Source organism: Bidens hawaiensis, unplaced genomic scaffold, assembly GCF_021521415.1.
Source record: "Bidens hawaiensis isolate Kalapana, Puna unplaced genomic scaffold, B.hawaiensis_p1.1 tig00002572_1, whole genome shotgun sequence".
Taxonomy (NCBI): Eukaryota; Viridiplantae; Streptophyta; class Magnoliopsida; order Asterales; family Asteraceae; genus Bidens; species Bidens hawaiensis.
Window position 1 is genome coordinate 3032099 of NW_027491140.1, and position 27419 is coordinate 3059517.

The window sequence follows — 27419 nt, forward strand, 5'->3', positions numbered from 1 at the left end:
TGGAAAGGCTAATGTGGTAGCCGATGCGCTCAGCCGCAAACCCAGCCAACTCAACTGTATCTTGCCACGCACGCAGCTTCGTTTCGCGCCGATCCAAAACGATCTTGAATGGCGCATTCGCAACGCGCAGCGCGCATCGATCAGCAAAGGCAACCTACGCGCCGAGTTAGCGTGTGGTGCAGAAGTACATCTAGTCCCTAACCTGAACGGAATACTCTGTTATCTCAATCGCATCTGGATCCCCAATGATGAGAATCTTCGCTCTGTCATACTGAGTGAAGCGCACAAAACTCGATATTCCATTCATCCTGGTGCTGACAAAATGTACAAAGATTTGCGCCTTTCTTATTGGTGGCCTGGTATGAAAAAGGATATTGCTGTGTTCGTAGCTAAATGCCTAACTTGTTCTAAGGTAAAAGCTGAACATCAACGCCCATCTGGTTTGCTCGAACAACCTGAAATTCCTACGTGGAAATGGGAAAGTATAGCAATGGAATTTATCACCAAGTTACCCTTGACCGCAAGCAAACATGATAGCATTTGGGTAATAGTGGATCGATTGACCAAGTCTGCCCACTTTCTGCCCATTCGTGAAACCTACCGTGTTGAACAACTTGCGCATCTATATGTTAAAGAAATTGTCTGCCGTCATGGTACTCCCTTGAGCATCATATCCGATCGCGATGGCCGTTTTATATCTCGCTTTTGGAAATCCCTCCAAACTGCGTTAGGAACTCGTTTGGACATGAGTACTGCATATCATCCTCAGACTGACGGACAGTCTGAGCGAACCATCCAAACCCTTGAGGATATGCTCCGATCTTGTGTTCTTGATTTTGGAGGTAATTGGGATTCACACCTACCCCTGATCGAGTTCTCTTATAATAACAGCTATCATTCCAGCATCGGTATGGCCCCATTTGAAGCACTTTATGGTCGAAAGTGCCGCTCGCCGATTTGTTGGAGCGAAGTGGGTGAAGTTCAAATCACAGGACCCGAACTAGTTCAAGAGACAACCGATAAAATCGCCAAGATCCGTGATCATCTGCTGACTGCCAGAAGCCGACAGAAGTGTTACGCAGATCGCAGGCGGAAGCCTCTCGAATTTCTAGTTGGTGATCTTGTTCTCCTCAAAGTGTCGCCCTGGAAGGGTGTTGTCCGCTTTGGGAAGAAAGGTAAGCTTGCACCTCGTTATGTTGGACCATTCAAGATTCTTGCGAGGGTGGGAAAAGTTGCCTACAAACTGGACCTGCCGCCCGCGCTCAGCAATGTGCATCCAACTTTCCATGTATCCAATCTCAAGAAATGTTTAGCTGACGAGAACCTCCACATACCACTTGATGAAGTTCAAGTTGATGAGTCTATGCATTTCGTTGAGAAGCCTGTTGAGATTATGGATCGCGAAGTGAAGCAAACCAAGCGCAGTCGCATCCCTATTGTCAAAGTTCGTTGGCAGTCCAAGCGCGGAGCCGAGTTCACTTGGGAAAGGGAAGATCAAATGAAGATCAAGTACCCGCACCTTTTCTCTGCGCATCCTACTTCGAGATAAATTTCGGGACGAAATTTCTTAAAGTAGGGGAGACTGTGACAACTGCCCAAATCCGACCCGACCCAGGTACCCGTTTTCGAATCCGATTCTTTTTATGATTTAAAATTTGATTATTAATCTTTGTAAAATTAACATTAAATAAATTATATATATATATATTTTTATATTAATTCCTTTCCGCCGTCCCGCCTCTTTTTCTCTCTTGTCGCCGTCCCGCCCCTCTGCTTAACCCTTAAGCCTTGAACCCTTTTTCTCTTAATTCTTTGCTTGTCCTTTGGTTCTTCCCGCCTAAGGATGTCTGCGCAGCTCCACGCGCCAGACTCCTTACAAGGAAGCCTGCGCGAAGACCAACTGTTCCTGCGATACGCGAGGCAAACTGTTCCCGCAGCGCGCTAAGAATGGTAGTTCTTCCCGCGGCGCGCTAAGGATTATAGTTCTTCCCGCGGCGCGCTAAGAATTGTAGTTCTTCCCGCGACGCGCTAAGGATTATAGTTCTTCCCGCGGCGCGCTAAGAATTGTTCTCTGTCTGCCTCCGCCCTCGCGCGCGCTCGAGTTTTCTCGCGCTAGACCTTAAGTCTTTTCTTCTGTTTAGGTCAGCCTGTATGTTTTTGAAATATCTTATCTTTTGTATGAGCACTGTAGGTCAGTTCCGACATCTGTCCGAAAAGCCACTTTCGGCGCAGCATGCGCACCAATCCTATTGGTTGACAGAAAAAGTGACTGACATAATCTTTTGAAATCTTCTTTTGCATGTCTTGAACAGTGTTTTATCTGACACCTCCCATGCTTTGACCTGTAACCTGTCAGCTTTCCCCATCCCCTGCAGCTGCCGGCATATCTTTTGATATCTTTTGCTTTTGTTTTCTTGTGCTTTTTAATATCTTTTGCTTGATTTGATAAGATCTTTTCCCCTTTTCAAGGGATTGTGTTCCCTTGGGTTTTTTCCTATAAATAAAACTATTTTCTTTTAACACTACACACACTACACTTAAACACTCCCCAAATCTTTCTCCCTTTGCTTTCTGCCGTCGTTCCCCAGCAGCGCCACTCCTCTCTTTGCCTCCGTCTTCTCTTCTGTACTGCCCGAAATCTCGGTAAATAAATATATATATTTTGTTTTAATTTGTTTAACTAACAAAAATCGATACTGCATATATTCAAGACATGAAAACCAATCGTTAAACCAATAACCTCTTATTTATAGGTTAACTTGTGCTTGTTTAAAAATTGGATTCTTGCATTATCTTTCAAAACACCTTTTTCAGGTGAGTAATCTCGTACTTAATCCCCTTTTATTTTTAATGTTTTGAGATGTTCATGTGTTCGTACAACTTGAGTCTTAACTTGTTTATGAAATTTATGTGCGCAAAACCCCATGTGTTATGGACGTTTACTTGGCTGTTTATTTGTATGTGTGACTCATTAACCGCTTTGACGGCCTATTCCGAAGTTTTCATGGATCCATTAGATGAACACGGGAGACCTATCGTTTACGGTTTTCTTGTTTTGTTACACATGCACGTATGATTTCTTGTTTTTGTGCTCAATTGGGAGCACGGATTGAACTATGAGCTATGATCTAAGGCTTGATCACAATCTGATTACACCCTATGTTAAACTCCAGTTAAGCACATGTTGCGCGCAATGTTTGTTATTATCTATTTATATCTATTAAACTTGATTTCCCACCGACACGCAAGTGTTGACGTTTTATTTTAACACATGTTCAGGTTTGCTGTAGCTGCTTTTGGGAATCTCAAGGACACGTAGGATGTTTTCTTTTTCTTTGGACCTAGATTAAAATGTAACAAGACAAATTATGTTATTTGAATATTTTGAGTTATGATATGATTTATGTTACTTTACGATTTGTGTTCTGCGCGTGCGCAATGAAAATGTATTTATTAAATATTGACACCCAAATAGTGTCACGAGTAATGAAACAATACGTGGCGCCCCGATGTATAATCCGCCATCGGTCGGGGTGTTACAACCGGTCTCCGTAGTCATATGCACACTTCGGCGGGTCCACACCAATAACTACGGGTCCCTACCGTGCTTGCAGCTTCCGTGGGTTACATTTGCGCTCCGGCGGGATATCACCGATTACCATTGGGGCATCATTACGCCATGCTACACCATCCTAGCCAAGCGACCTTTTCAAATCTACAAACTTAGACGGGTCTTATTATGCGTATCTCTGGCTGAAGAACGACTTAACTTAGGCCTCTTCAACTAAAACGACGGGCATATTAGTTGCTCTGAATAAGACAAGGATTTTCATTATTTGCATTCTAACCCCCCCCCCCCTCTTCCTCACTTCTCAAAAAGCACATAAAGTCTTTCGTCAGAGCCGCGAAACTAATCCTTCAACGTCTTCAACAAAGGAACACCCGCACGTCAGAACCATAGCACATGGTCGGCTACAAGTTCTTCAAGTAAGTGAATTACATCACAAGTTTTCACAACAACCTCCAACTTTTGACTCATATTGATTATGGATATCTACCTATTCTAATAAAGAAAAATAAATGTGGACACTTGTCATGTTTTGGTTAATTCTTACAATTTTTTCCCTCCAAACCTAATATGTCATAATATATGTAATAAATCAATAATTATTCATTTTTCCTTTACACTATATTTATATAATATCTATATATTTTTATAAACATAAATATTAACATATTATTTTACTATATATTTCAAAATACTTGGTGAATTTCAAAAATCAACAACAAATCATGTCTCTCAAATGAAGTTGTTTCGGGTTTTTTTGTGGAACTTAAATTTGATTTATGGGCCAAAAGTTGGTAAATAGATTGTTTGGTACAAGTTAACTAAATTTGAGTCAAAATTTGTTGTTATGGTTCGAAAATAAAAATTTTTGAGTATTTTTAAAAGTTTGAGAATGCAAAATAGATTTATCATCAAATTTGTTATGGGTTCAAAGTGTTGACTTTAAAATGTTAAAAGTATGAAAGTTAGAATTTTAAACATGATTCGGGTTTCAAATTTATTTTTAAGGGCATTTTTTGAAATAATCAAAAGGTTCGGGATTTGGCAAACTAACTATTTTTCCCTAAACTATTAAAATTTAAGAAAAGATTGCGAACACTTTCGACATGCTACCCCCATACCTATTAATGCTTAACTTTTATCAAATTTGAAATATTTATGTCAGCATTAATTTTTTCTTCAATTATGATCAGAATGTTATATGGGAAACATGTCATGCAAAATTATGCTCAAATGAAACAGAATATTATCAAAATTGAATTGGTTAACGTGTTATTTTTTATGTTGTCATTATGACAAAGTCGAGAAACTCTCTGAAACTTATCAAAATCTTTTTCATGGTGTAGCTCAGAAAAACATAGTTCTTGAAGAACATCCATTGTTACAATTTAAAGTTCTACTTTCCTTTGATGGGTGGTAAATTGATAAATATATCAATAAAGGTAACGCTCCTTTTGTATTTAGGCTGAATGGTTAGAACTACTATCGTATGAGAAGTCTTATTTCCGAAATTGGTTCATAACCAAAATTCTTTCAATTATACATATATGACACCGAGAACGAATTTTTCAATAGAAAGAAGCATTCTCGGGTACGTTTTTGCACATGCATTTTTTTTATTAAGTTCATTTAAAAAAATCATTTTGTGATATAAATAAAATCAATTTATGTACACATTGTATAGATACAAGCATAGATGTAATATATTTTTTTCATATACGCTATATAATTATTTGTTTTGCTTATAGTTTTATAATTTGAATTATCCCGTGTATGACACGGGCTCTAAAACTAGTATATATATATATATATGACAAACAAAATAAAAAGTTTGAGTGAATATGATTTGCATTAAACAACTGCACATATATTAATGCAAAAACATACGGCTACACACCGAAAATAAGGTTGGGCACCTCCAAATACGCCCGAGGATGGTAACCTTATAATACACTCATACGGCTACGCGTCGAATATAAGGATGGGCACCTCAATGTAAGCTCGTGCACCGAACACGCTCTGCTCAGAACAGACACGCTCTGCTCATTGCGCGCAAGATACGCTCCGCTCTTTGCGCGCCGGACATGCTCCACTCAAAACGGACACGCTCTACACCCCAGACACGCTTCGCTCAATTGAGTACATAAACTTTGAAGAGTTGATTCACCAATTTACTATCAAGAATGTTAGGAGAGTTTCATAAATCCTCGGTTAGCTATTAGCCTATTTAGTATTTTGTAAACTTATTATAATACCATGATTTTGCTAATTGTTATGTGTATTGTCATAATCTTAATCGTCATTTACAAAAAATATTTACATTATTTAATACTTCCGTCTCAAACGGAATACGTGAATTCTCAGAACCGGTCCTGATCCTAGTTCTATGTCTCCTGGTAGAGATGTCTCCTGGTAGAGATGTCTCCATATTTAATTATTTTATGTATACACAATAACTAGCAGGAAACCCGCGCGTTGCGGCGGGAGACGCTACATATTTCAATTCTTTACGGTAACAATATTGACAACAAAGCAATTAAAATTTGTAAAAACTATTAACTTCACCTTAAGTTTTGCTATATATTTGACTAATATATGCCTGCCTTGTATAGTCTCAGCTAAAAGGATATCCAATCTGTGAATTTTAGTTCTTTTATACATGTTCCAGTAAGAGTATAAGAAGATCCAGAACCAAACAAAAACAGTTCATCTTCATGCAATTCCAACAAAAATCTTACAAAACAAATTGCTCCTTAAGATTGAAAAAGTAGCATAATTGTTCTCACAACTAATACAGTTTAGTGTGCATTCTACAATTGAGGTTAAAAACTCTCATTACGAAAACACACAAGCCATCGATGAAGACCGCCTTCTTCAATGAACCACAAAAAAAAGAAAATAAAACAAAAATATTGATTAGTTGTACAACATAATGCAACTCGGTTGTGTATTTCTGATCAATATTGGAAAATTTTTTAGCATATTTTATTTAGTAATGGTATAAGTTAAGATTTATGGTTGTGCATCATTCAAGGATACCCTGGATTATGTGCTAATGCTTCCTGGTAGATCAATTCTTTGATCTGTTATTCTCCTAAACTTGCTCAAAATCAAATGAAAACGGATTGGACAGATCGGTTCATCATCTACGTCATGTAATCTTTCAAGATAAGGGTGTGCGCGTGCCTCTTCGACTGCAATTAATATCAACATTTTAGTTCCATTTTGTGTAGTTAAGTAAATGGTTATAATTAAGGTGGCCAGTTCTACTCGTGTAGTTATTAAAAGGTTAACGGTTCAAACAGGTTTAAAAGGTCAGCTAAAAGGAAATTGTTTGAAACTCCCCAAATAATGGTAATGGTAATGGTAATGCATGAAGCCTCCTTAGCTTGGGCGAGAACGTGTGGGGGTGGGGGTGGGGGTGGGGGGGGGGGACTTAAATTTTTGGTTGAAAACGGGTAAATGTACACGACGTATTAAATTTTCCGGACGAAAAACGGGTAAATTTACACTATTGCGCAAAAAAATAGGGTTGGGGGCGAGTCCACCCTGGCCCTCACTAAGCGTCGCCCATGGCCTCCTAAATTATGTTATTACGGAAATAATATAACTTTTTTAGGCATATTTGGCACGGACTATTTATGAACAAAAAAGTCCAGTTTTGGGTGAAAAACTGTTTTGTGCCAACCTGGCCCGTATAAAAAGATTAGCTAAAAGGAAGAGATTGAAATTTGCAAAAATTGGATTCTAATGCATTAAACCTCCTAAATTAGATTACTGTGAAAATAACATAACTTCTATAATCATACTTGACACGCTAACACGCTTTGACACGTAGCCTGTTTTTCCACTCTAGGAAATGTCAAAACTGGTAAATAAAAGACTAGCTAAAAGAAACCTGTTAGAAACTTACAAAAATTGTATTCTGATGAAAAAACATTATAGTTTTGGGCAAAAAGTATTGTGTATCAACCCAACAACACATGAACCCAAGTACCCAACTGATTTAAAAATTACCAGTTTTGACCCGTAACCTGTTTGTTTTCACTCTAGGAAATTTGTACCTGTGATACATTTGGCTGGATCAAACATTAACATTTTTTCAACTAAATCAATGGCTAACGGATGAACATTGGAAATTTGTCTGGCAATGATTGTCGGGGGTGTCGAGGTAGCTGAGCAATAAATGTTTTCGCATCCTCGTTCTTGATAAACCCTAGCTCGGATTCAGAAGGAGTGCCCAAAAGCTGAAAATCAAGTATTAAAAGTTAATAACATGGTTTAACTTTCTTGAACAGCTTTATTATCAACTTATGTACCTCTGTTAACAGTCTCATTTGATGGGCATGATCTTTACCAGCAAACAAAGGCCTTTTGTTCATGAGTTCCATATAAATGCAACCAACTGACCATACATCAATGGTGGCTGAATAATCTGAAGAGTTGAGTAGTAATTCGGGTGCTCGATAGCATCGTGTGACAACATATTCAGTCATGAAGTCGTTATCCGCGTTTGGGCGCGCGAGACCAAAATCACAAATCTTTATTTGCATTTAGCAATAATTTAGTCGGTTTAAGGTCTCTGTGAATGAGTTTTGCAGAGTGAATGTATTTTAAGACTGTTAATAGTTGATACAGGAAGGACTGCAAACATGGTGAAAACAATATGATTCGGTTGTATACCTTAAAGTTAGTTAACATGTCGCTTATAACTTAAAAGTAAGAATACCTGACAATGTTCTTCTGATAAGTTTTGATTTGACCTTATGATTTGGTGGAGATCGGTGTCCATTAGCTCCGTGGCATGCAGACACCCGAGAATTCTCTGTGGATAGGTGGAGGGACTACATCTTTTAAAGCTATTACCTGAATTATATTCAACTTTTAATCATCAATGGCTATAAAGGACATATAGCTATAATGAATTTTGGTTCATCTATAAGATTGTTGATTGATATCAGCCTTAAAAACTCTAGTTATCGCTATTAACTGTATTGGGGCTGTTTACTGTTCAAACCTTTATAATATAAGAAATTAGCATTCAATCTCTTTATTAGTTGATCACTTGATCATATGCAATGTCATGAGCCAGAAAATAAAAGAGAGACCTAATAAATAACCATCTAATTTCACAAATATTTCAAAAAACTTATATGGATTTCTCATTTCATATTCAATGACATATACAGATCTAAATGATGATTTATATTATTAGTTTCTAGGTCTTAAACAATAATCCACCAAAAATATATTGATTTTAAGATTTTCCAAAAAGTTTTACAAGTTAGAAATTTAAGGAAGTAACAAGTCTTCTTTTCAAAGTTTGAACAATATAATTTATAACCATTAGCATATAAATTAGGCGTGTAAATCACTCACATTCTCATGATCCAAATGTCGTAGAAGCTTAATCTCACGAAGCGTCTGCTTGGCATCCATGTAATTATCAAACGCATTCATAATCTTCTTCATGGGAACCATCTCGTTGGTCTCCCTGTTCAACATCGAGCTAAAGTAAATTCACAACCACAACGAAATCAAATTTTAGAAGCTTAATCTCACGAAGTTATGTTCTGTTTTATGTAGTTGTATGCTTGACCACATACTTCTTCTGCAAATCTTTTAGTTTATGTAGTATTTCCTGGAATGTAGGTCGAGATTGTGGCTAGCTGAATGTAAAAGAAAAGAAAGTTTATGGTATTTTAGCCGTTCATTTAAAGGTAAACTTTAAGAACATATTTATTAGTGAAACCAACCAACCAACCTGCACAACAGCTTTTGATAAGTGAAGTCCAAAGTGGGTCGACATCTTTCAGGATCTCTAGTCTTATATCCATGAATCCTACGGATGCTATAACCTGCAAATATGTCATTAATAGGTATGGTTTTCAAAAAGTATGTGCTACAACTTACAACCATGCATTATGCATATTAATATAAGATACCTGCATCGAGTTAAGATCATCTCAAGGTATCTTCTGAGTGACAATTTCCCACAACACAACGCCATAGCTGTATATATCCGACCTAAACAACAAACTAACCTAATATCGGATTCATGCGAAAATGACAATTGAAGAAATGATGCTACACAAAATTAAGGTGGTCGCAGTGAATATGCACAATCACATCATTAACCAAAATAAAACATGCATCTAAATTTCAGCTACTATCTTGTGCATATCCAGTTATTTCCTTTGCAAATGTTTCCCATACACTTTCCCTCTCTCGAGGACCGTAAATGGCAGCAATGACTTTAGTATTCCCCATCTCAAAAACAGCAGACCTATTGCAACATCAAAATTATTAACAAACAAACAGTTAGTTTAGTGTTATGTGTAATAATAATAATAATGTTAGAAACATAGAAAGAAAGAAATAAAGAAAGGGTACCCGTCAGCTCTGAAAACAGCCCCAAGTTCAGCTCGAAGCTGTCTCATCTGATAATATAAAATCAAAATCATATTCGAATTACAAATCAAACAGGATGGTTATAATAAACAAAATTAGGTACCTCCATGGGACGACGGCCAACAGACACATCAAAGTGAAAGTAGATTTACACAGAAGAAAAGATTGACCTTTTGCGTGCTGTTGAGGTACGAACATAAGAATCCGTTCAATTGAAACGTTATTAATAGCAATTGTTTGCGGAATGAAAGAAGATACATTCAATGGAGTGTTTCTGGAGAGTCGTGGCAAGTAACTGATGATGCTTGGATGCGCCGAAGTCGGAGATCAAGATTACGTTGTGGAGACTTTGCTGGAGATATAATGGAGCATTAACTATAGCGGCTTCTCGGAGAGAGAAAGTGCGACAAGGGTGCAATTATCATTTTATCCCTCCTAAATGTTTTATAGGTAAAAAAAATATAGAATATAGATATAGATATAAACTTTATTTCTTCAAATAAAAATTCCATATTATTATTCATGACATGTTAATGTCAATTTGAATAAATTAGAGCTTAAACAAAATCTTTATAATGATTCATGAAAATACTTAAAGTCAAAACCAAAACATTAATGTGATAATGTAATTCATGATATGGTTTTATATTCAAAAAACCAAATAGCAAAAGGCCTCCTTTATGTTTGATCGGTTTTTCAATAGACGTCATTTAATAAAAGAAATGGCAGAAAACGTGCATCATGTTTCAAATTCCTTTCACGTTACGTCCTTTGTCATTAACCCAGTTAAATTTTTCGTTAAATATAGTCATGTGCAAGACACACGAGGGTAAATTCGTCTTTCTACTCCTTAAAGAACTATTTGTGTATATTATTTAAAGTTTGGGTCATGATGAAAATACTTAAAAAATTAAAAATTAATATATATATATATATATATATATATATATATCTTTCTCTCTGTTTTTCTTTCCTTATCTTTACTTCATTCCATTTCATCACCACCATCCACCACCACCATTAATCAACCACCACAACCTAGCCACCACCAAACTACATCCACCAACCCAAGGCCGCTCCGGAAAAAATAGTTTCACGAACTCCGGTAATAGTGGCGGTTAGAGGTGGTGCTGCCAGCGGTTGTGGTCGTTGTGCCACACCACGAGTACTTTTTTGTGCACAAACTCCGGCGAGGTTCCGCTAGTATCAATCGGACACCAATTTAAGGTAAATAAAACAGAAATCTACTTGGCTTTCCATTATGAGCAAAAGCCCTATTGTTTGAAGCATTAATTTTGAAGAGAAATTGATAATAGTTTATAGGGTTTTAATCGGAAGTTGCAGGTGGAGTGGTAGGCAAAGAAGTCACCGGTAATTTTAATCGAGTATTGCAGAGATCGTGGTTACCGGGGGACTGAACTTGAGGTTAGCGTTCCGGCAGGGACTGAATTTTGGGGTTAGGATTCCGATGGAAGGGAAGGGGTGGTGGCAGCGGCTGATAGAGAGGGTCTGGTGGTGGTGGGAGCACAGTGGTGATGGTGGTTTTATGTGGCTGTGCGGATTCTCAAGGTCGCCGGAAACCGAGAGGGTGGAGACGATGGCGATGGCTGCCCTGGGCCGGCCCTTGGGGGTGGCAGGGTGGTCAACAGCCATAGGCCCGACACCCCGCTAGGCCTAAATTTTTTTTTTAAATATATTACATGTATTTTTATTAAAAATAATATGTATATTTAATGTTTAAACACAATTACATAACCACTAGCTTGGTCTAGTTGCAAACGGGTATTACTTATAGTAAAGAGGTTGTGGGTTCTAGCCTCACTTGAAACATGTTTAATTATTGTTTTATATATAGTTTTTTACATGACTGAAATTATAACCAAGTAAGCCCATAAAAATTAAATTATTTAAACCCAACAAAATACTTCTTTTACTTAAGGCCCAAAAAATTTTCCGCCTTCAGCCCAAAAGTTTTTTTGCTTTCTCGGAGACAACCCTATGGCCGCCGTGAAATTAAATATGGTGGTGGTGGTGGTGGTGGTGGCGAGGGAGGGTGAGACAGAATAGCATATGAGAGAGAGAGAGAGAGAGTTTTGTTAATTTGTGTATTTTATTTGTTAGTTTTAATTATAAAATAAATTATATATAAAATTACAAAAATAACCTCATGCGCAAGGCACATGACCAGATTTAATAAAAAAATTAACTGGGTTAGTGACAAAAAACGTAGCGTGAAAGGAATTTGAAAGATGATACACGTCTTCTACCATTTCTTTTGTTAAAGGACGTCTATTGAAAAAACGTTTAAACATAAAAGACGTCTTTTGCTATTTTGTGTATTCAAAATCAAAAGATCCATTTGGTTTATACAAAATATTATCTTAGCATTAGTCCCAAAGAACTAAAGATGTAATAAATTCTTAATAAAATAACCCAAGTTTAACGATATTCATTCCAATCATTCAACTTCAAACATCCATATCCTATTCATCTTAACTTTGTTTTGGACACGATTTAGTTCGTTATGAAGCTCTCACATAATAGATTAATTAAAAACCCGAAAACTAATCATCTATATACAACATGTATAAATATTAGTGTACCCAAATTTAGTTAAAACTCATTTTCACTATAAACTTTTTAAAATCATTATTTAATAGTGAAGTTAAAAGGAGGTTTTATACACACATACATACGTAAAGGTCCCTAATTTTTAATGCAAAGTTTCCACAAAACTGAAAAGAATCCTTCACCAGAGATCCAATCACACAACGGTCATTATCTATCTGCAACCGCCTCACTACGCCACCGTCGACGTCATCCTATACCACCGCATTTGATCTGTTTATTTGAAGGAGGTCAGGTATGGAATCGATAATGGCTAGGGCGCTTGAGTACACTCTCAAATTCTGGTTTAAATCCTTCACGAGAGACCAGTTCAAGTTACAAGGACGCACTGTTCAGCTCTCCAATCTAGGTCTTCCATTTATACCGTCATTAATTGCCTACTTATTAATTATTGTCACGCAAATTGATTCATTAATTGGATATTAGATATAAGCGGTGATGCTTTTCACGCCAGCCTTGGATTGCCGCCTGCTATAACCGTAAGCATGGCCAAATCCGGAAAACTGGAGATTGCGGTGTGTAACCGACCTCTCCACTAATTGTGTATTTGTTATATATGTGCATGCATTTTCATATAATATGCTTATGCTTGTGTATTTGAAGCTTCCTTATTTGAGTAATGTGCAACTCATGCCCATTGTTGTGCAAGTCGATAAACTCGATGTGGTGTTAGAGGAGAATGATGACTGTAGGAGCACAACCAGGTGATGATTACTAGTACTTTCATTTTAGGTTTAGAGTAATTAATTACTAATTCAATTTCATGTGTTAGTGCACAAGCACCTTCTAATTCATCCAAGAGCAGTGGCTATGGATTTGCTGAGAAGGCTAGTTTCTCTACTTGAATTGCAGCCGATTTTTAAAACTGAATCACTGACTTTAGTGTTTTATTAGATAGCTGATGGAATGACATTACAAATACAGACTGTCAATCTGTTACTTGAAACTCATGGTGGTAGCAGACATCTTCAAGGAACAACTTGGTAAGTTTATGATTTTTGTTAAGAGTGTTTTGATTGCTTACAGAATGGTATTTCTCTTTTTATTTATATGCAGGGCATCACCGATGGCATCTATTACTATCCGCAATCTGGTGCTGTATACCACAAATGAGAACTGGCAGGTGATTTCCTAAATTTGTATCTAGTTTGATAGCCAATATGTTAAAATATCAAATAGTTTTTCTTGGAAAACAAATGATTATTCAGCAATTATGTGTGACAGGTCGTAAACCTAAAGGCAGCAAGGGAGTTCTCATGTGACAAAAACTTCATTTATGTGTTCAGAGTAATTTTCTTGTGAATGTTTCTCTAAATTATTTCTCATAATTTGCATTTTAGGTTCTTTATTGTTGCCATGTTATCTGTGATGGTATATGTTTACACAAATGCATGCATAGGTATGATTTTAAATTGTATTTGTTTTTTTACAAATGACCAGAAACTTGAATGGGAGCATCTATCTATTGATCTCCTGCCTCATCCTGATATGCTATCAGAAAACTCGGGGGGGACTTCTAACCAAAAAGATGATGATGGTGCAAAGCGAGTATTCTTTGGTGGTGAACGGTTTATTGATGGAGTCTCTGGAGAGGCTTATGTAACACAATGTTAACCATCTTTAAGACTTGATATCCTGCAAACTTCCTGTCAATTTCATTTTATGAAAAACATTACCTTATTCCCTTTGTTTTTATAATCAGATTACAGTACAAAGGACAGAGCTTAATTGCCCGCTAGGTTTGGAAGTTCAAGTGCATGTTTCAGAAGCCATATGCCCAGCATTAAGTGACCCAGGTTAGCAGAAGATTAGCGATTAAGCTTAATCATATTTTTTTATCTATTAATGGGTCAAATTCATAATTTAGCTAAGGAAATGGGTCGAATGTCTGAAATAGATCAGATTAAACAACTGTTATACAAGATAATAATATATTTATAATCATATTTGACTAATTTAATTGTTTATAATATACATAATATGAACAGGACTTCGAGCTCTTCTTCGCTTCTTCATGGGCTTATATGTTTGTCTCAACAGAGAAGATGTGAATTCAAATACTCAACAGGTTAAATCTTACTTTTTATACTTTTCCAGTTTGCAATATTTATCAAGTGCATTAATTGGCTTGTCTAAAAGCAACTCTTTTCTTGCAGCAATCAGCAGAAGCTGCAGGGCGTACACTAATCTCCTTTATGATAGATCATATATTTCTTGGCATCAAAGATACTGGTTTGTGATTTTTTACGAAGGAAATTTGTCTATTTTTTTCCTGTTGTAGTAAATTATACATTTATATACGTGTACATAAGTTAATGGCACTTATTGAAGACTCTGGATTCTACTTCCAGGGTTCCAGCTAGAATTTCTGATGCAGTCACTTCTTTTCTCTCGGGTAGCTTTCCACAACACTTAAAAATATAAATATCAAAGAGCTACATGTTTGTGGTTTTCCCTAATCGTCATTCTGCACACTTTAACCTGTTCTGCGTTTCATTTGATCTTGCAGGCAAGTGTCTCTGATGGAGAAATTGGCAAATGCTTAACTCAGTTCATGGTTGGTGGACTAATTTTAAGGTATACCTGTATTAATATACCCTTTCCTAATACTTGCCTACTGTTTGGTATTGATGTTCGGTATGGTATTAATTACTGACAAGCACTAGTGGCATGTGATTCCATGCATTTGAAATTTTTTAGGTAGTACAGTTTTGTATAGATCTGATTTTTTTAGTCAACTATGAACATTGCTTTTTTTTATAGGCAGCATAACTTAGAATGACTTAGCAGAATCTAGGAACCAGAGCATGTAGTCACATCACATAAGTATTAAAATTTGATGATCATAGTAAACTTTTGTCACTGTCAAACTATGAAACTTACACTTATGATGATTAATTTAAGGGATACTTACTCTCGCCCTCCATGCCCACTAGTGCAACCGTCAATGCAAAATGCTCCAGAGGAAATTCTACAAACTCCAGATTTTGGTACGAACTGATTGATTTTTCGTATTGTGTTGCTTATTAATCTGCAAAGTGCAAGCACCACATACTCATTCAAAAAATTGACAGTTTCCACTTTCTTATCAGGCAAAAAATTTTGTCCTCCGATATATCCACTAGGTGATCAGCAATGTAGACAAAACAACTCTATGTCACTCTTATCCATTCACTCCCTACTATTTATGCCCTCTCTTTCCCCACCTTCATTTTCTTCACAAACTGTGATCGACTGCAAGCCTTTAATGGTACAACAATTGATTTCATTATTAAAAGGTAAATTGCATAAAAGGCAACCAACTTTGTTCGATTCTATTTCACGTAACCACCTCTTTAGGCAATATGCACCATCAAATCTTAAAGTTTTAAGCTATCCCGACCTAGTTACCCGTTAATTTTGGCCATGTTGACTTTTCCTGATGCCACGCCTGGAAATTGGTTAACTTGAAAGATCAAAATTTTCAAAACTTTGATGCTTTTTTGTGAAGGAAAATGTCACATAATAGCAATATATGTGGTGGTCTGTTTTGGTAATTATATATATATCTTTTTTTTTTTCAACCCATTTGGTAGTTACAACTTTTTGAGCAGCCTATTCTGGTATTTATAGCACAAAAACTGTAAAATAATAATAATAATAATAATAAGCAAACAGGGGTAAAAACAATTCTATAACCGAAGCAGCCTGTTAAAAAAACACCAAAATGAATAAAAAATGTTATTGCGGCATAAAAACTGTAAAAAAAAAGACTAAAGTATATTGCTATTCATTGGCATTTGCCCTTATTGCGGCGATGAAAAAAGTTGGTCGCCTTTTCATGCAATTTGTCCTTAATATATAAACAATCAAGCATGCGTATTTAACTATTTTGGTTGTGTGATATGTTGCAAATCAATCCAGATTCATCTTCAAGAAGCATCATGTCTAAGAATATTATCCCTTTTAACTGATGGAATTATAGTTAATCCTGATGATGTAGCACCTGATCCGTCCATCAGCACCCTTCATTTCAATATCAAGGAATTAAACATTACCGTTCCACTTGAGGCAAGAAAGCCTGATCATTTAACAGATCATGACAACTCTAAATACAACCTGTTTAAAGGGGCAAGGCTTCATATTGAAAACCTATACCTCTCTGAGTCACCTGCTATGAAGCTCGGACTGCTTAATCTTGACATGGATGCTGCATGTTTCTGTATGTGGGAAGGTCAACCAATTGACTCCAGCCAGAGAAAATTGACAGCTGGCGCTTCGCTCATTGGTTTGTCTCTGGACACATGTAGCAATTCCATTGGAGGTTATGATTCACAATCAAACTCTTCAGAACTATGGAGGTGTATGGAGATGATTGGTGTTTGTGTGCAGGTGGCGATGGTGACGTCAGACGGAAGCCCGTTAAGAAACATTCCGCCACCTGGGGGAATTGTCAGAGTTGGAGGTGCTTGTGAACAACTTGTGTCCAACATTTCGATTGAGCAGTTGTTTTACGTGCTGGATTTTTATTCATATATTGATAATGTTAGTGGTAAACTGGCGATGACTGGAAAAGATAAATGGAGTAATAAGATGGTTAAAAAGGAATCTTCTGATAATAAAAGTTTTAGCCAAAAGGGTCCTGTTGATACTGCTTTCAGCTTAGCATTCAAGAACATGGAACTGAAGTTTCTAGAACCTTCAATGGATACTCAAGGAACACCTCTAGTTCAGTTTATTGGAGATGATTTATCACTGCAAGTTGCTCATAGAACCTTGGGTGCTGCAATGGCAATTTCATCAACTATACGCTGGGACAGAATACAAGTGGATTGTGCAGCGAATGATATGTTGCCGCCTGGTGAAATGATAGCTGTATTTTGGGTGGAAAACAAGAGGGATGTTAGATCAAGAAACAACACAGACTTGATTCCATTTTTGAATTTAAGCTTAGTGCATGTAATTCCATACGATGCACAAGATAGAAAGTGGCATAGCTTGCGTGCCACTGGTAGTAGTGCGGGTGTACGCTTTGCTGGCGGAATGAATTACAATGAAGCTTTACTTCACCGTGTTGGGATTCTAGGGCCAGATGGCGGGCCTGGAGTGGGGCTTTCTAAAGGTCTAGAGCGTTTATCTACAGGACCTTTGTCAAAACTGTTCAAAGCATCACCTCCATCTGTCAACGAGGTGAGGGAGAGTCAAAGTAAGCTATTTATCCAGTATGTTACGATTTTTACCGTCTGTGGTAATTTTGATCCATACACTTCTGAATGGATTGGGTTGTGATCTATCTTAAATGATCAAATGAGAACACACAAAAGCATCACCTCCATGTGTTCAAATTTTTCATTAAGAACACCCATGTATTAAAACTGCTTTATAGGCGACAAAAGTATGTATCCATTCTTATTTATACCAATTTCAGCCAAAAACATGCCTAATGATGAAAATGCTATTTAGAACAAAGTCAAAATACCGTTATACAGACCTATCAAAAGGCAATGATTTGATGTGAAAAACACTTGTGTATTTTTGTCATTTTATAATATTCTGGTACGTTTTTAGTCGTGTATTGTACAATACAAAACTGAATACATTCTTGGGTAGCCTATAAAGCAGTTTCAATAAATGGGTGGCCTCCATATATGTTATCCTATTTTTCAAAAGAAAGGATACTTTTTTAATGTATAAAATTACTTGTTATTCAGTTCTTCAGATTAAATAATACGCATTTCTCATTTAGATGAAAGTATAGGGGGTGACAAGAACAGTAGTTACTTGAGCTTGGGTGCACCAGAAGATGTGAGCATATCACTAGAGTTGAATGATTGGCTATTTTCCCTGGAAAGCATGGAGGTAATGTTGGAAAGACGTATATTCAATGATCTTGAGGATTCTTACAGAAACAGAGGATCTTGGCACACGTGTTTTGAGAGTATTAAAGTTCAAGCAAATGGAAGCCAAAATGACAATGAATCACATAAGTATCCTGTTGAAGTAGTCAAGGTATGTATTTAGTATTTGAATTTGTAAGAGTTCCCAACTTTGTATTTCAGTTGATTAGGCATGTAAACTAACTGCATGTTCATTTAACAATAATCACACAAACGACCGAACATGAATAGTTAAACAAACAGAGCTTTCTTGTTCGTGTCCGTTCTTTAAGATGTTCGTGTTTGCTTATGTCTGTTAGTTAACGGTATAAATGAACTGTTCATGAACGTAAATGAACAAACATAACTGAGCTAAAACCATTAACGAACATATACGAACAAACTTAAGCAAACATGAACTGAGGAATATTAATGAGCGCAAACGAATGAACATAAACGAATTTAAATAAAGGAACGTTCATGAACATAAATTAACAAACAAGGCATATGTTCATATTCAATCGTTTACTAAATAAACGAACACAAATGAACTTCCTGCCAAACGGTTCATGAACTTTTCATTGAACGTTCGGTTAGTTTACAAGCCTACAGTTGATACAAATTTTAACTTTGTGCGGTTTTAGGTTCGCGTTGACAGCTGGAAGACAGTGAAACCTCAGCAAATGGAAAATGCACTCACAAAAGTAGAGTCGTATGATGGGATAGATCTTGATTTTGACATAGCACTTTCTCAAGATAATGATGTCAGTCACGCGATTAGTTGTGCACTGGAACATTTGAAAATATCCTCAAAACAACCGGTGAGTTGTGTTGACCGTTTATGATTTGAACCCATTTTCGTGTTGTGTTTTTGTTGCTTGACAGGAATTATCGCCCCTAGTATTTTGATCTGTGCTTCCAAAGGATTGTGTGATATTGACCAATTAGAATTATAAGCTTCTGATATCTGTTGCTATTCTGCAGATTGAGGTGGTTGTAAATAAGGAAGAAATTCAACATTTTTATGAATTATGCAAGATGGAAATTGGTTCATTAGGGCGAATAGCTGCTGGAATCATGCAATTGCTTAAGCTTGATGGGTCAGTTGGTCAGACAACACTAAATCAATTAAGCCACCTTGGTAATTTCCTTTTTCTATATCATGTATTTTGATAATTGTGACATGCTATGAAAGAATTAGTTTGAACTTTGAACTTTGAAGTTGGTAAAGAAACAGGGGTGCATCTATTAACATCCAAAAAAAGTTAATTAATGCACCCATGATGTGATCATGGTGTGAAATTATTGTTTTTTCCTTTTTTCTGATTACCTATTTTCGCTTAGAATATATTTTATTCTTTTATAAAGTTTAACACATAATGTTCTATATCATTTTGAATACACCGTTATGATAAGTTTATCTTAAGCCACATTTCAAATAAATTCTATAAAAAGTGAGCCGTTCTGATGCGGCTCCGCTTTTTTAATAAATTGTATTGAAATGTATATAAAAATAAACTCATCGCAACCATGAAGTGTCACCCTTTGAATTTTAAAACATAAAAGACATTCTTATAAACATCCCTTAAGGTTGTCGTTATATAACAAATTAATATTTCATAAGATCTCATATATTTTCAATACATTTTGTGCGATTTTCGACATAGTTCCATTTTAGCCAGTTTAGATAATTTACCCGTTGCAGGAAGTGAAGAGAGATTTTCTCCAAGAAAGCAGATCACAGATACTAAACCTCCTAGCTTTGACCATGGTCAAACTTCAGTTTCACCTCCAGATAACCAACATTCTTCACTTGATTCAACAATATCTTCACTTGAAGCAGAATTGTTGGATTCACAGTCCAACTGTGAAACCCTCTTTGCTGAATTAAGCACATCAGATTCTAGTAATCCTCATTTTCATAATGTACAACAACTGGCCCAGAAACTAGAGAGTATGCAGAGATTACTAACCAAGTTGCGGACTCAGGTATGAATACTTTCTTGAGCATGTAATTTTTTTTTATTCTTTTGTATATTAATTTACATGTATAATGTACAAGTAAATGCATCACTAAGTAAATTTTTTGTTATAGTCAACGTATGAATGTTGACCGGAAATTTTGTACGAACAGTCGGTAGAATCAGTGAAACTTAGTTGGTGTCACGGACTTACCCATAAGGGTCCAGTGGCACGTGACACCAGATATATTTTTATGTGTTGTATGATATATCTTATACTTGTTTTTTACGTGTTATATGCATATCCAACCCTTGAGCCTAGCCGGCTCGTAAGCTACTCTAGATTAGCTTGTTAAAAGCTTGAATCGAGCCAAGCTTGAGCATTGAAATAAGCTTGTTTAAAAACTGAGCCCGAGCTTAACTTATACTTATCAAGCTCAAGAACCTAAACAAGCCTAGTTATTATATAATTTTGAATTAATATTATATAATTTTGAATTAATGTACCTAATATATGTGATAATATATTATTATATATAAAATTATACTAAGAATAGTTAAATAATATATATTATCTTACATATAAGAATTATAATTAAAAAATGTATACAAATAATAAAACTATACATAAATTAATTAATAAATGATAAACGAGCTGAGCTCGAGCTCTCCTAGGTTAAAACGAGCTGAGGTCAAGCTCTCGTAAGGCAAACGAGCCACACTTGAGCATTTCGAGCTCGGGCTCGCTCGGCTTGTTTACATGTGATACTCATTTGATGTGAGAGAACGTAAAAGATTTTAAGGTCCGCGATTGGCCTTGGCGTGACTCATTTTAAGGGCAACTAAATTTGAAAGAGTGGAATCTCTTATTATTGTTATGATTGAGGAAAAACTGGAATCATAAAGATCTCTGCAAAAAAATTTTAAGTACTATTAAGAAATAGTAAATTAGCCGGATAATATTGAACCAAAGTTTTAAATCTCCTTGTATTGATGATATATATGATCACTCATAGGGTAATGTGTAATACATAAACAATTTATGAAATCCATAAAAGCATTTATGCATAGTGCATTGAAGATAATCATATGTAACGAGATAGGGAAGAAAAGACGATTACGAAAGTAAAAACAAAACACAATGATAGATTAAAAGACACAATGATCTTTGTAGGAATTCTAAAATCTACAAGCTAGACATCTAAAAACGAAAACATAAAGTCTAATATTGCAGAGTTCGATGAGACGGTTCCAATGTCGCTGGTTTGAGTTTAACCGAAGTCCATTTGATACCCCTTCTATGACTTAGTTCTGCATTTCAAATCAAATTTTGGTAATTTGTAATTATTTGAAAGGTGTAACTTATTACATCTAAAAGAACAAATCAATGATTATTAATTAGTATTAAATAGCAAAATACTTGAATTTGATGGATTTAAGACCGTTGACATCGTAATCAATTATGATAAAGAGTTGCCATTACGTCAAATTTCATAATTGGATTTTAGTGTAATATAATAATTAAAAAAAATTAACTCATCTAGGTATGTTTTTAAATTTTATCCGATAGGGAAAATACAAAGAAACATAAGTGAGGCATGGTTTTGTCTAACGGGGAAAATAAAGCTAAATTATTATTCATATAATATAATATATTTTTAATCATATATATCATGATGACATATACAAATTTAAGGATTTAGAAAATGTTCGTATAGCCCAATTTATTAGTTTAAAAAATGTCAAAATAAATCAGTTGAGTTTGTTGGTTTAGTCGGACCTGACGGTTTAACAACTTCACAGTTTTAACGGTTTGGTTTTTCCGTCATGAACAAACTTTATAGTTTATTTTTTGTTTTAATCGTTAATTTGTATGCATACCTAACCGTGTGTTCTAAATATAAATATAACATAAAACGTCAAGCAAGTTGTTCCAAGTTCCAAACCAACGACCAGAGCGCTGAGCCAACCAAACCCCAAATCTCAAACCAGTCAAACCAATAGACTTACTTCAATTTGAACAGTTCGACCGGTTATGAAACCCATATTGACATCTTATACTATCATACGTTGATATTTAGGGGTGAGCAGAAAACCAAATTAACTTAATCGAAACCGAATTAACCGAAAAAACCGCACCGAAAAAACCGAACCGAAGCATTAACCGACGGTTAATTTTTGTTATTTTGAAAAACCGAAATTTTGGTTTCGATTCGGTTATCCATTTTTAAAAAACTGAAAAAAAAACGAACCGATTGATGATGATAAAGATTATAAAGATGATGAGGAATAAACTAAACTTTTAAGATAAATAAATAAGATGATAAATGAAGATCGGGACTAAACTTTTAATGTTTTTTTAATTTTTAAACTCTATTTAGCAACTTTATATTTATATAGTTCCACGTAGCACGTGTCTATTTTTGTTTTTTGAATTCAATATATATGTGGACTATGGTACTGTAACACATTCTTATACAGGCTTAAAATATGCATTTTATTTTTTATTATTATTATTATTATTATTATTTTTGCATTGTCAACACATAATTGAAAATAACCGAACCGAAACCGAAATTAACCGAAAACCAAAAAACCGGAAAACCAAAAACCGAACGGTTTGCATATTCAAATAACCGGTTACTTCGGTTTCGGTTTGGGTTTCGCCTAATAACCGAACCGTGCTCAGCCCTACTAATATTTATCTCAATTCCCATCCAAAAGTCAAAAAACTAGTACCAACTAGTTTAAAAGTAGCAAATGATTTTTAGCTCTTGGGGATGGAGGAAAAAGATGTGCAAATTTGTATGATTTAACCTGAATCCCAAATTTAAATCCACAAGTCCTATCGTTCGAAGCAGATTTCAGATGCCCCCCGAATGAAGCGATTAACGATCCATTTAAACCTAAAGTAAAAGAAAAAATCAAGACAGATAACTTAGAATGCTTGCATTGCTTATACATTAAACATATCAAGAGATACAAAAGAATAACTTTAAACATGTATGTTTCCAAAGCCCGTTTGGCTTGATATTTCAACACTATCGAAACATGTATAAAAATAACGTTACACTATTTAAACGAAGAACATGCAGCAGCTAGCAAGACCAGCCCAAAAATGGATGCAACTCCCTCGTTTACAGCCCGAAATTGCACATTTGCACAAACTCCATTTCACTATCGACATATTTAGTCCACAAATGCTTGAACTGGTTCATAGCAATATCGAGCCACGGTTTCATATTCCCGTTGTAATGAATAACAGCAGCTCTATTAATCTCATCCATACTTATACTCGGGTTGTATCCTAGTCCAAGAACATGCCATGTTTTGTCCAGTGGTTTTGTTGTTGAATAGAATGTCATCAATCCCGGTGGTAGTGTCCCCACTTTCCACAAACTCTGGTCTCCGTTCTGATTCAAGATTTATTAAAATATCAGTTTCATTATCAGCTACTCGAGCTCGATTTCTTAAAAGCTTGATTCAACCCGATCCACAATGGGCACGAGCCTAATCTTCATTTGGTGAGCCTATTAGTTATATAAGTAAAAAAATATATTTCTAATAAATGAACCGAGCTCGAGCATGTATGACTACCCATGAGTTGTAGCACTCTTAGATTAAACAGGTTGATAGGAGTGTTCAAAAGCTGTTGAAACCGCCCGAACCAAAGCAAGTGAACCAGTTTGAGTTCCAAATGGTTTGGTGTTCGGGATTTGGCGGGTTTGCTCCCTTTGAAACTTAAAACCGACCGTTTGACCTTTGTTATTTATATTTTGAGAATACGTAGTCACGCATGTGTATTATAGTCATGAACCATCTTCACCATTTTATAACTATAGTTGTAAACTACTTATTTTGGAAAATAAAAGTAAAAAAGAAAAAAAAAAACTCATTTTCAAATGGCTAAAATTATATAACAGGCCAACCCATACACCGACTTGTTAGCAGTTTGGCCTAAAATTTTTGTCAAAACCGGACCATGAACACCCCTATTTTGGATCTAATAATTTAAATTATATAAATTATATGGGTTAAAAAGTTGTGTTGTACTGGAAATAAGAATATTTCTATATAAGATGTTCTACATTTTTGTGACCTCAGTTGTATTTTCTAGTAACAAAGGAAAAGATGTGTTGAAAATAAGAATATTTCATGACTTGGATTGTGCTAGAATAAATAACTAAACTTTAAGTTTAATATATGTTATAAAAGAGAGTTAGAAGGACTAAAGGAGGCAAAGGCTGAAACTTGATTTAACTAGCGGTAAATCTATTTTGTTACACATATCTAGTTCTAGAAAATTCAAGCGCGTGAGCATGAGAGAAGTAGTGATCAACAAGGTTAAAATTAAGTTTTAACCCCGTCGATCTCCACCCCTCTCACACTAACACACTTGAATTTTCTAAAACTTTATGCGTGTCTAACAAATGGGTCTGCCACTAGTAATCAAGTTTCAGCATTTGCCTCAATTAGCCCTTCTACTTCTCTTTTATTACATGTAAACGTCAGTTATTTATTATTTCCAACTCAGATTTTGTTTAGTTACTAGAAACACAACTAAGGTCACAAAAATGTAGGACATACTACATAAAATAACACCCATGTAACATATACGATTTAAATTATTGGATCCAAAAATCGGGATGCTGCAATTTTGAAAGGTTGTATAGATCAAAACACCTTAAGCAATAGCAACATATCACATAAACAAAGAAGACGTACCAGATCCTTCCAGTAATGGTACTGCTCGGTTAACCCTTCACGCCTCCATGCATCAAGATCAAAAATATTCATACCAAAAGCCCACGCACATGCTTTAGGATTAAACTTATCCTTAACCAACGGGTGTGAAAAATTCAGATAATCAGCATACCGATGAAACGACCCAAAGCACGTCTCAACTGCCCCGTTGACCTTATTATCCAAGTCAAGTTTCCACAACGCAGTCAAATCCTTTTGAACGACAACATCATCATCCAAAAACAATATCTTATGCAGCTTCGGGTACATTTCAGGCAAGTAAAACTTAAGATGATTCAACATTGACGAATGTTCTGTGTTATTATCTGCCTTGTTGTCCAAGTAAACCTTTTTTAAGAAAGTGAACTCTTCAACCGCTTTAATCTCAATAATGGCCCCACCTTCAACGGGCCTCATTTTAAACCATACTTTCGTTGCAGCAAGATTCATCTTATCAGTAACAACATGAAAAACATGTTTCCAAGGTTCTTGCGCGTTTTTAACAGCCGAATTCACCACAACCGAAACCGCAATCACATTATCAGAAAAGATAGCATAATGGTACAGTAACGGGTCTTCAAATTCAGGTTTGGGTTTCTCGTCTCTATATTTTTCCGGGTTGTAAATCCGCTCGCCCATTAACCGCATTGCAAGACAATGTAAACTTTTCGGGGTCGATTTAGCAGCGATTAAGCTAGCAAACGCCCCATTCTTCTTGGCTTTAGTTAGCAACTCATTAACTGCAAATATTGTGTCTTTTAGTTTCTGAATCTTCAGTTGATTATCATAAGATTCCTTGTTTTCTGCAATCATTAATCTAGCAACCTTAATCTTGTCCTTAACTTCCTTTTCAAACTGTCTCAAAATTTCCTCGTCTACTGGCTCGTCTGACTCGAACAACGCGGTTCGGTAGGTCGGTTTAAGGCTCAATTCTGAAAAGTTTTGTGCCATTTCATCGAATGTTTTAAGTTGCTTTGATATTTCAAGCTTGAGCTTTCTTGCATATGAAGCATATGCATTCACAAGCATAATATGATCACTTGCTTGCTTGTGTATTAATTCTAGCCTTGTCTTCAATGGATCTGATTTCAGAGCAAGAAATGTTCTGTGCATATATGCTCTTCCAGTTGTTTCAATTTCCTGTTAACAATAAATTGAAAATCATTCTTATGATATTTTTCATCTTAAGGAATACTTTAATTCCATTGCTAAAATTAAGAGGAGCTGATCCAAGAGTTACTAGACTCTTACCTAGCCAAGCTAGATTGAGGAAAACAACGTAGATATGGGTTGCGGTTTTGGGCTCAAACCAAACCGAAAATTCAGTTTTTTTCTTTTTCACAACAGTTTGTGTTGGTGTCAGCTTCAGTTTTTAGCTTTGGTTATAAAATATTGGGCCAAAAAGAGCGGCAAGCTTTGGTCCTTTTTTTTTTGGTTAATTAATTGACTATTATACATTTTTTTGATGTTTCTGTAGTTTGCAAATAATTCAATATATACTGTGCGATTTTATTGAGTGGATGAGATCCAAGTGAGGCTAGATTTCTCAATTTGAAATTGATATAATTTGTTAATTAGTTTTGAAACTTTTGGTGGCAAATTAGGTATGATTAGAACTGGATTCTTACAGCAGTATTTACTTTATAAATTATTTTGTTTCAAAAAACAATTTTAATTTTGGTGTTAAGCACAAAAGATATTGAAAACATTACAATAGATATAGTCAAATTTCGAAACCAAACAATGAAACAAATATTGGAAGTCGAGAGATATATAAATAAATACATGATTTACACGTTTGATTGGAAAACACTCAAATTGAGAAAAATTTAAGGTGAAGAAATTGAAAGCCTCAATTTAAGTGATTTCCAATAAAGGCGTGAGTATAACTTATAAATATTTATCATGTCCTGACCTCTAATATTAATTATTATTTAACGGTTTAATGAAATTTAAGAACACATATTGTAAATTGCATAGTTTTGGAAGAATCCAGTTGTCTTCATGAGTTCAATGATACATAACCTGACCTGATTAACCAACCACTAATTACAAACTATATCAGTGTCAAAGTGATCCACATATACTTGCATCATGAAATTACAAACAGACAACAAAAAGTAACTGGAGACTTACAGAGTCGTTATTAATATCTGAGAAATGCGGGGGGTTAGAGGAGAAGAGTACGGAGGCAGTAGCGAAGAAGAGAAGAGTAAACATGGCGGATACGAAGATCCGGTAAGAGAAGAAGCC

General features: G+C 35.6%; 2 protein-coding genes and 1 pseudogene across 3 annotated transcripts in view; 1 reads left to right on the plus strand and 2 right to left on the minus strand.

Moving 5' to 3' along the window:
* Positions 1–26490, minus strand: part of LOC143620514 (putative galacturonosyltransferase 9) — a 96857-nt gene extending 70367 nt beyond the window's left edge. Inside the window, exons 1-2 of one of the 2 annotated variants that reach the window (XM_077092203.1) lie at positions 25149–26490; positions 23532–23836 (exon numbers count right to left, since the gene is read on the minus strand). In XM_077092203.1, the coding sequence (XP_076948318.1) occupies positions 23561–23836; positions 25149–26279 (1407 nt within the window). In that variant the 5' untranslated portion in view covers positions 26280–26490 and the 3' untranslated portion in view covers positions 23532–23560. Of the gene's footprint in view, positions 1–23408; positions 23837–25148 lie in introns of those variants that run through there. The other variant, XM_077092202.1, reaches the window with a different exon arrangement.
* On the minus strand, positions 6598–9578 carry LOC143620495 (mitogen-activated protein kinase 3-like; annotated as a pseudogene).
* On the plus strand, positions 12845–20659 carry LOC143620513 (uncharacterized). Its single transcript, XM_077092201.1, has 20 exons — positions 12845–12956; positions 13034–13122; positions 13211–13311; positions 13380–13434; positions 13502–13590; positions 13664–13730; positions 13832–13894; positions 14048–14206; positions 14310–14403; positions 14596–14675; positions 14764–14839; positions 14959–15002; positions 15117–15184; positions 15512–15597; positions 15700–15857; positions 16511–17792; positions 18333–18595; positions 19107–19283; positions 19447–19603; positions 20168–20659. The coding sequence occupies exons 1-20, from the start codon at positions 12845–12847 to the stop codon at positions 20455–20457; spliced, it is 3510 nt and encodes a 1169-aa protein (XP_076948316.1). The 3' UTR covers positions 20458–20659.
* Positions 26491–27419: the final 929 nt, after the last annotated feature.

Coding starts and splice junctions, on each gene's coding strand:
- LOC143620513 (XM_077092201.1), top strand. CDS start 12,845: ATGGAATCGATAATGGCTAGGGCGCTTGAGTACACTCTCAAATTCTGG. Junction 14,404..14,595: donor CCCAGCATTAAGTGACCCAG/GTTAGCAGAAGA, acceptor TAATATGAACAG/GACTTCGAGCTCTTCTTCGC. Junction 14,676..14,763: donor TGAATTCAAATACTCAACAG/GTTAAATCTTAC, acceptor CTTTTCTTGCAG/CAATCAGCAGAAGCTGCAGG.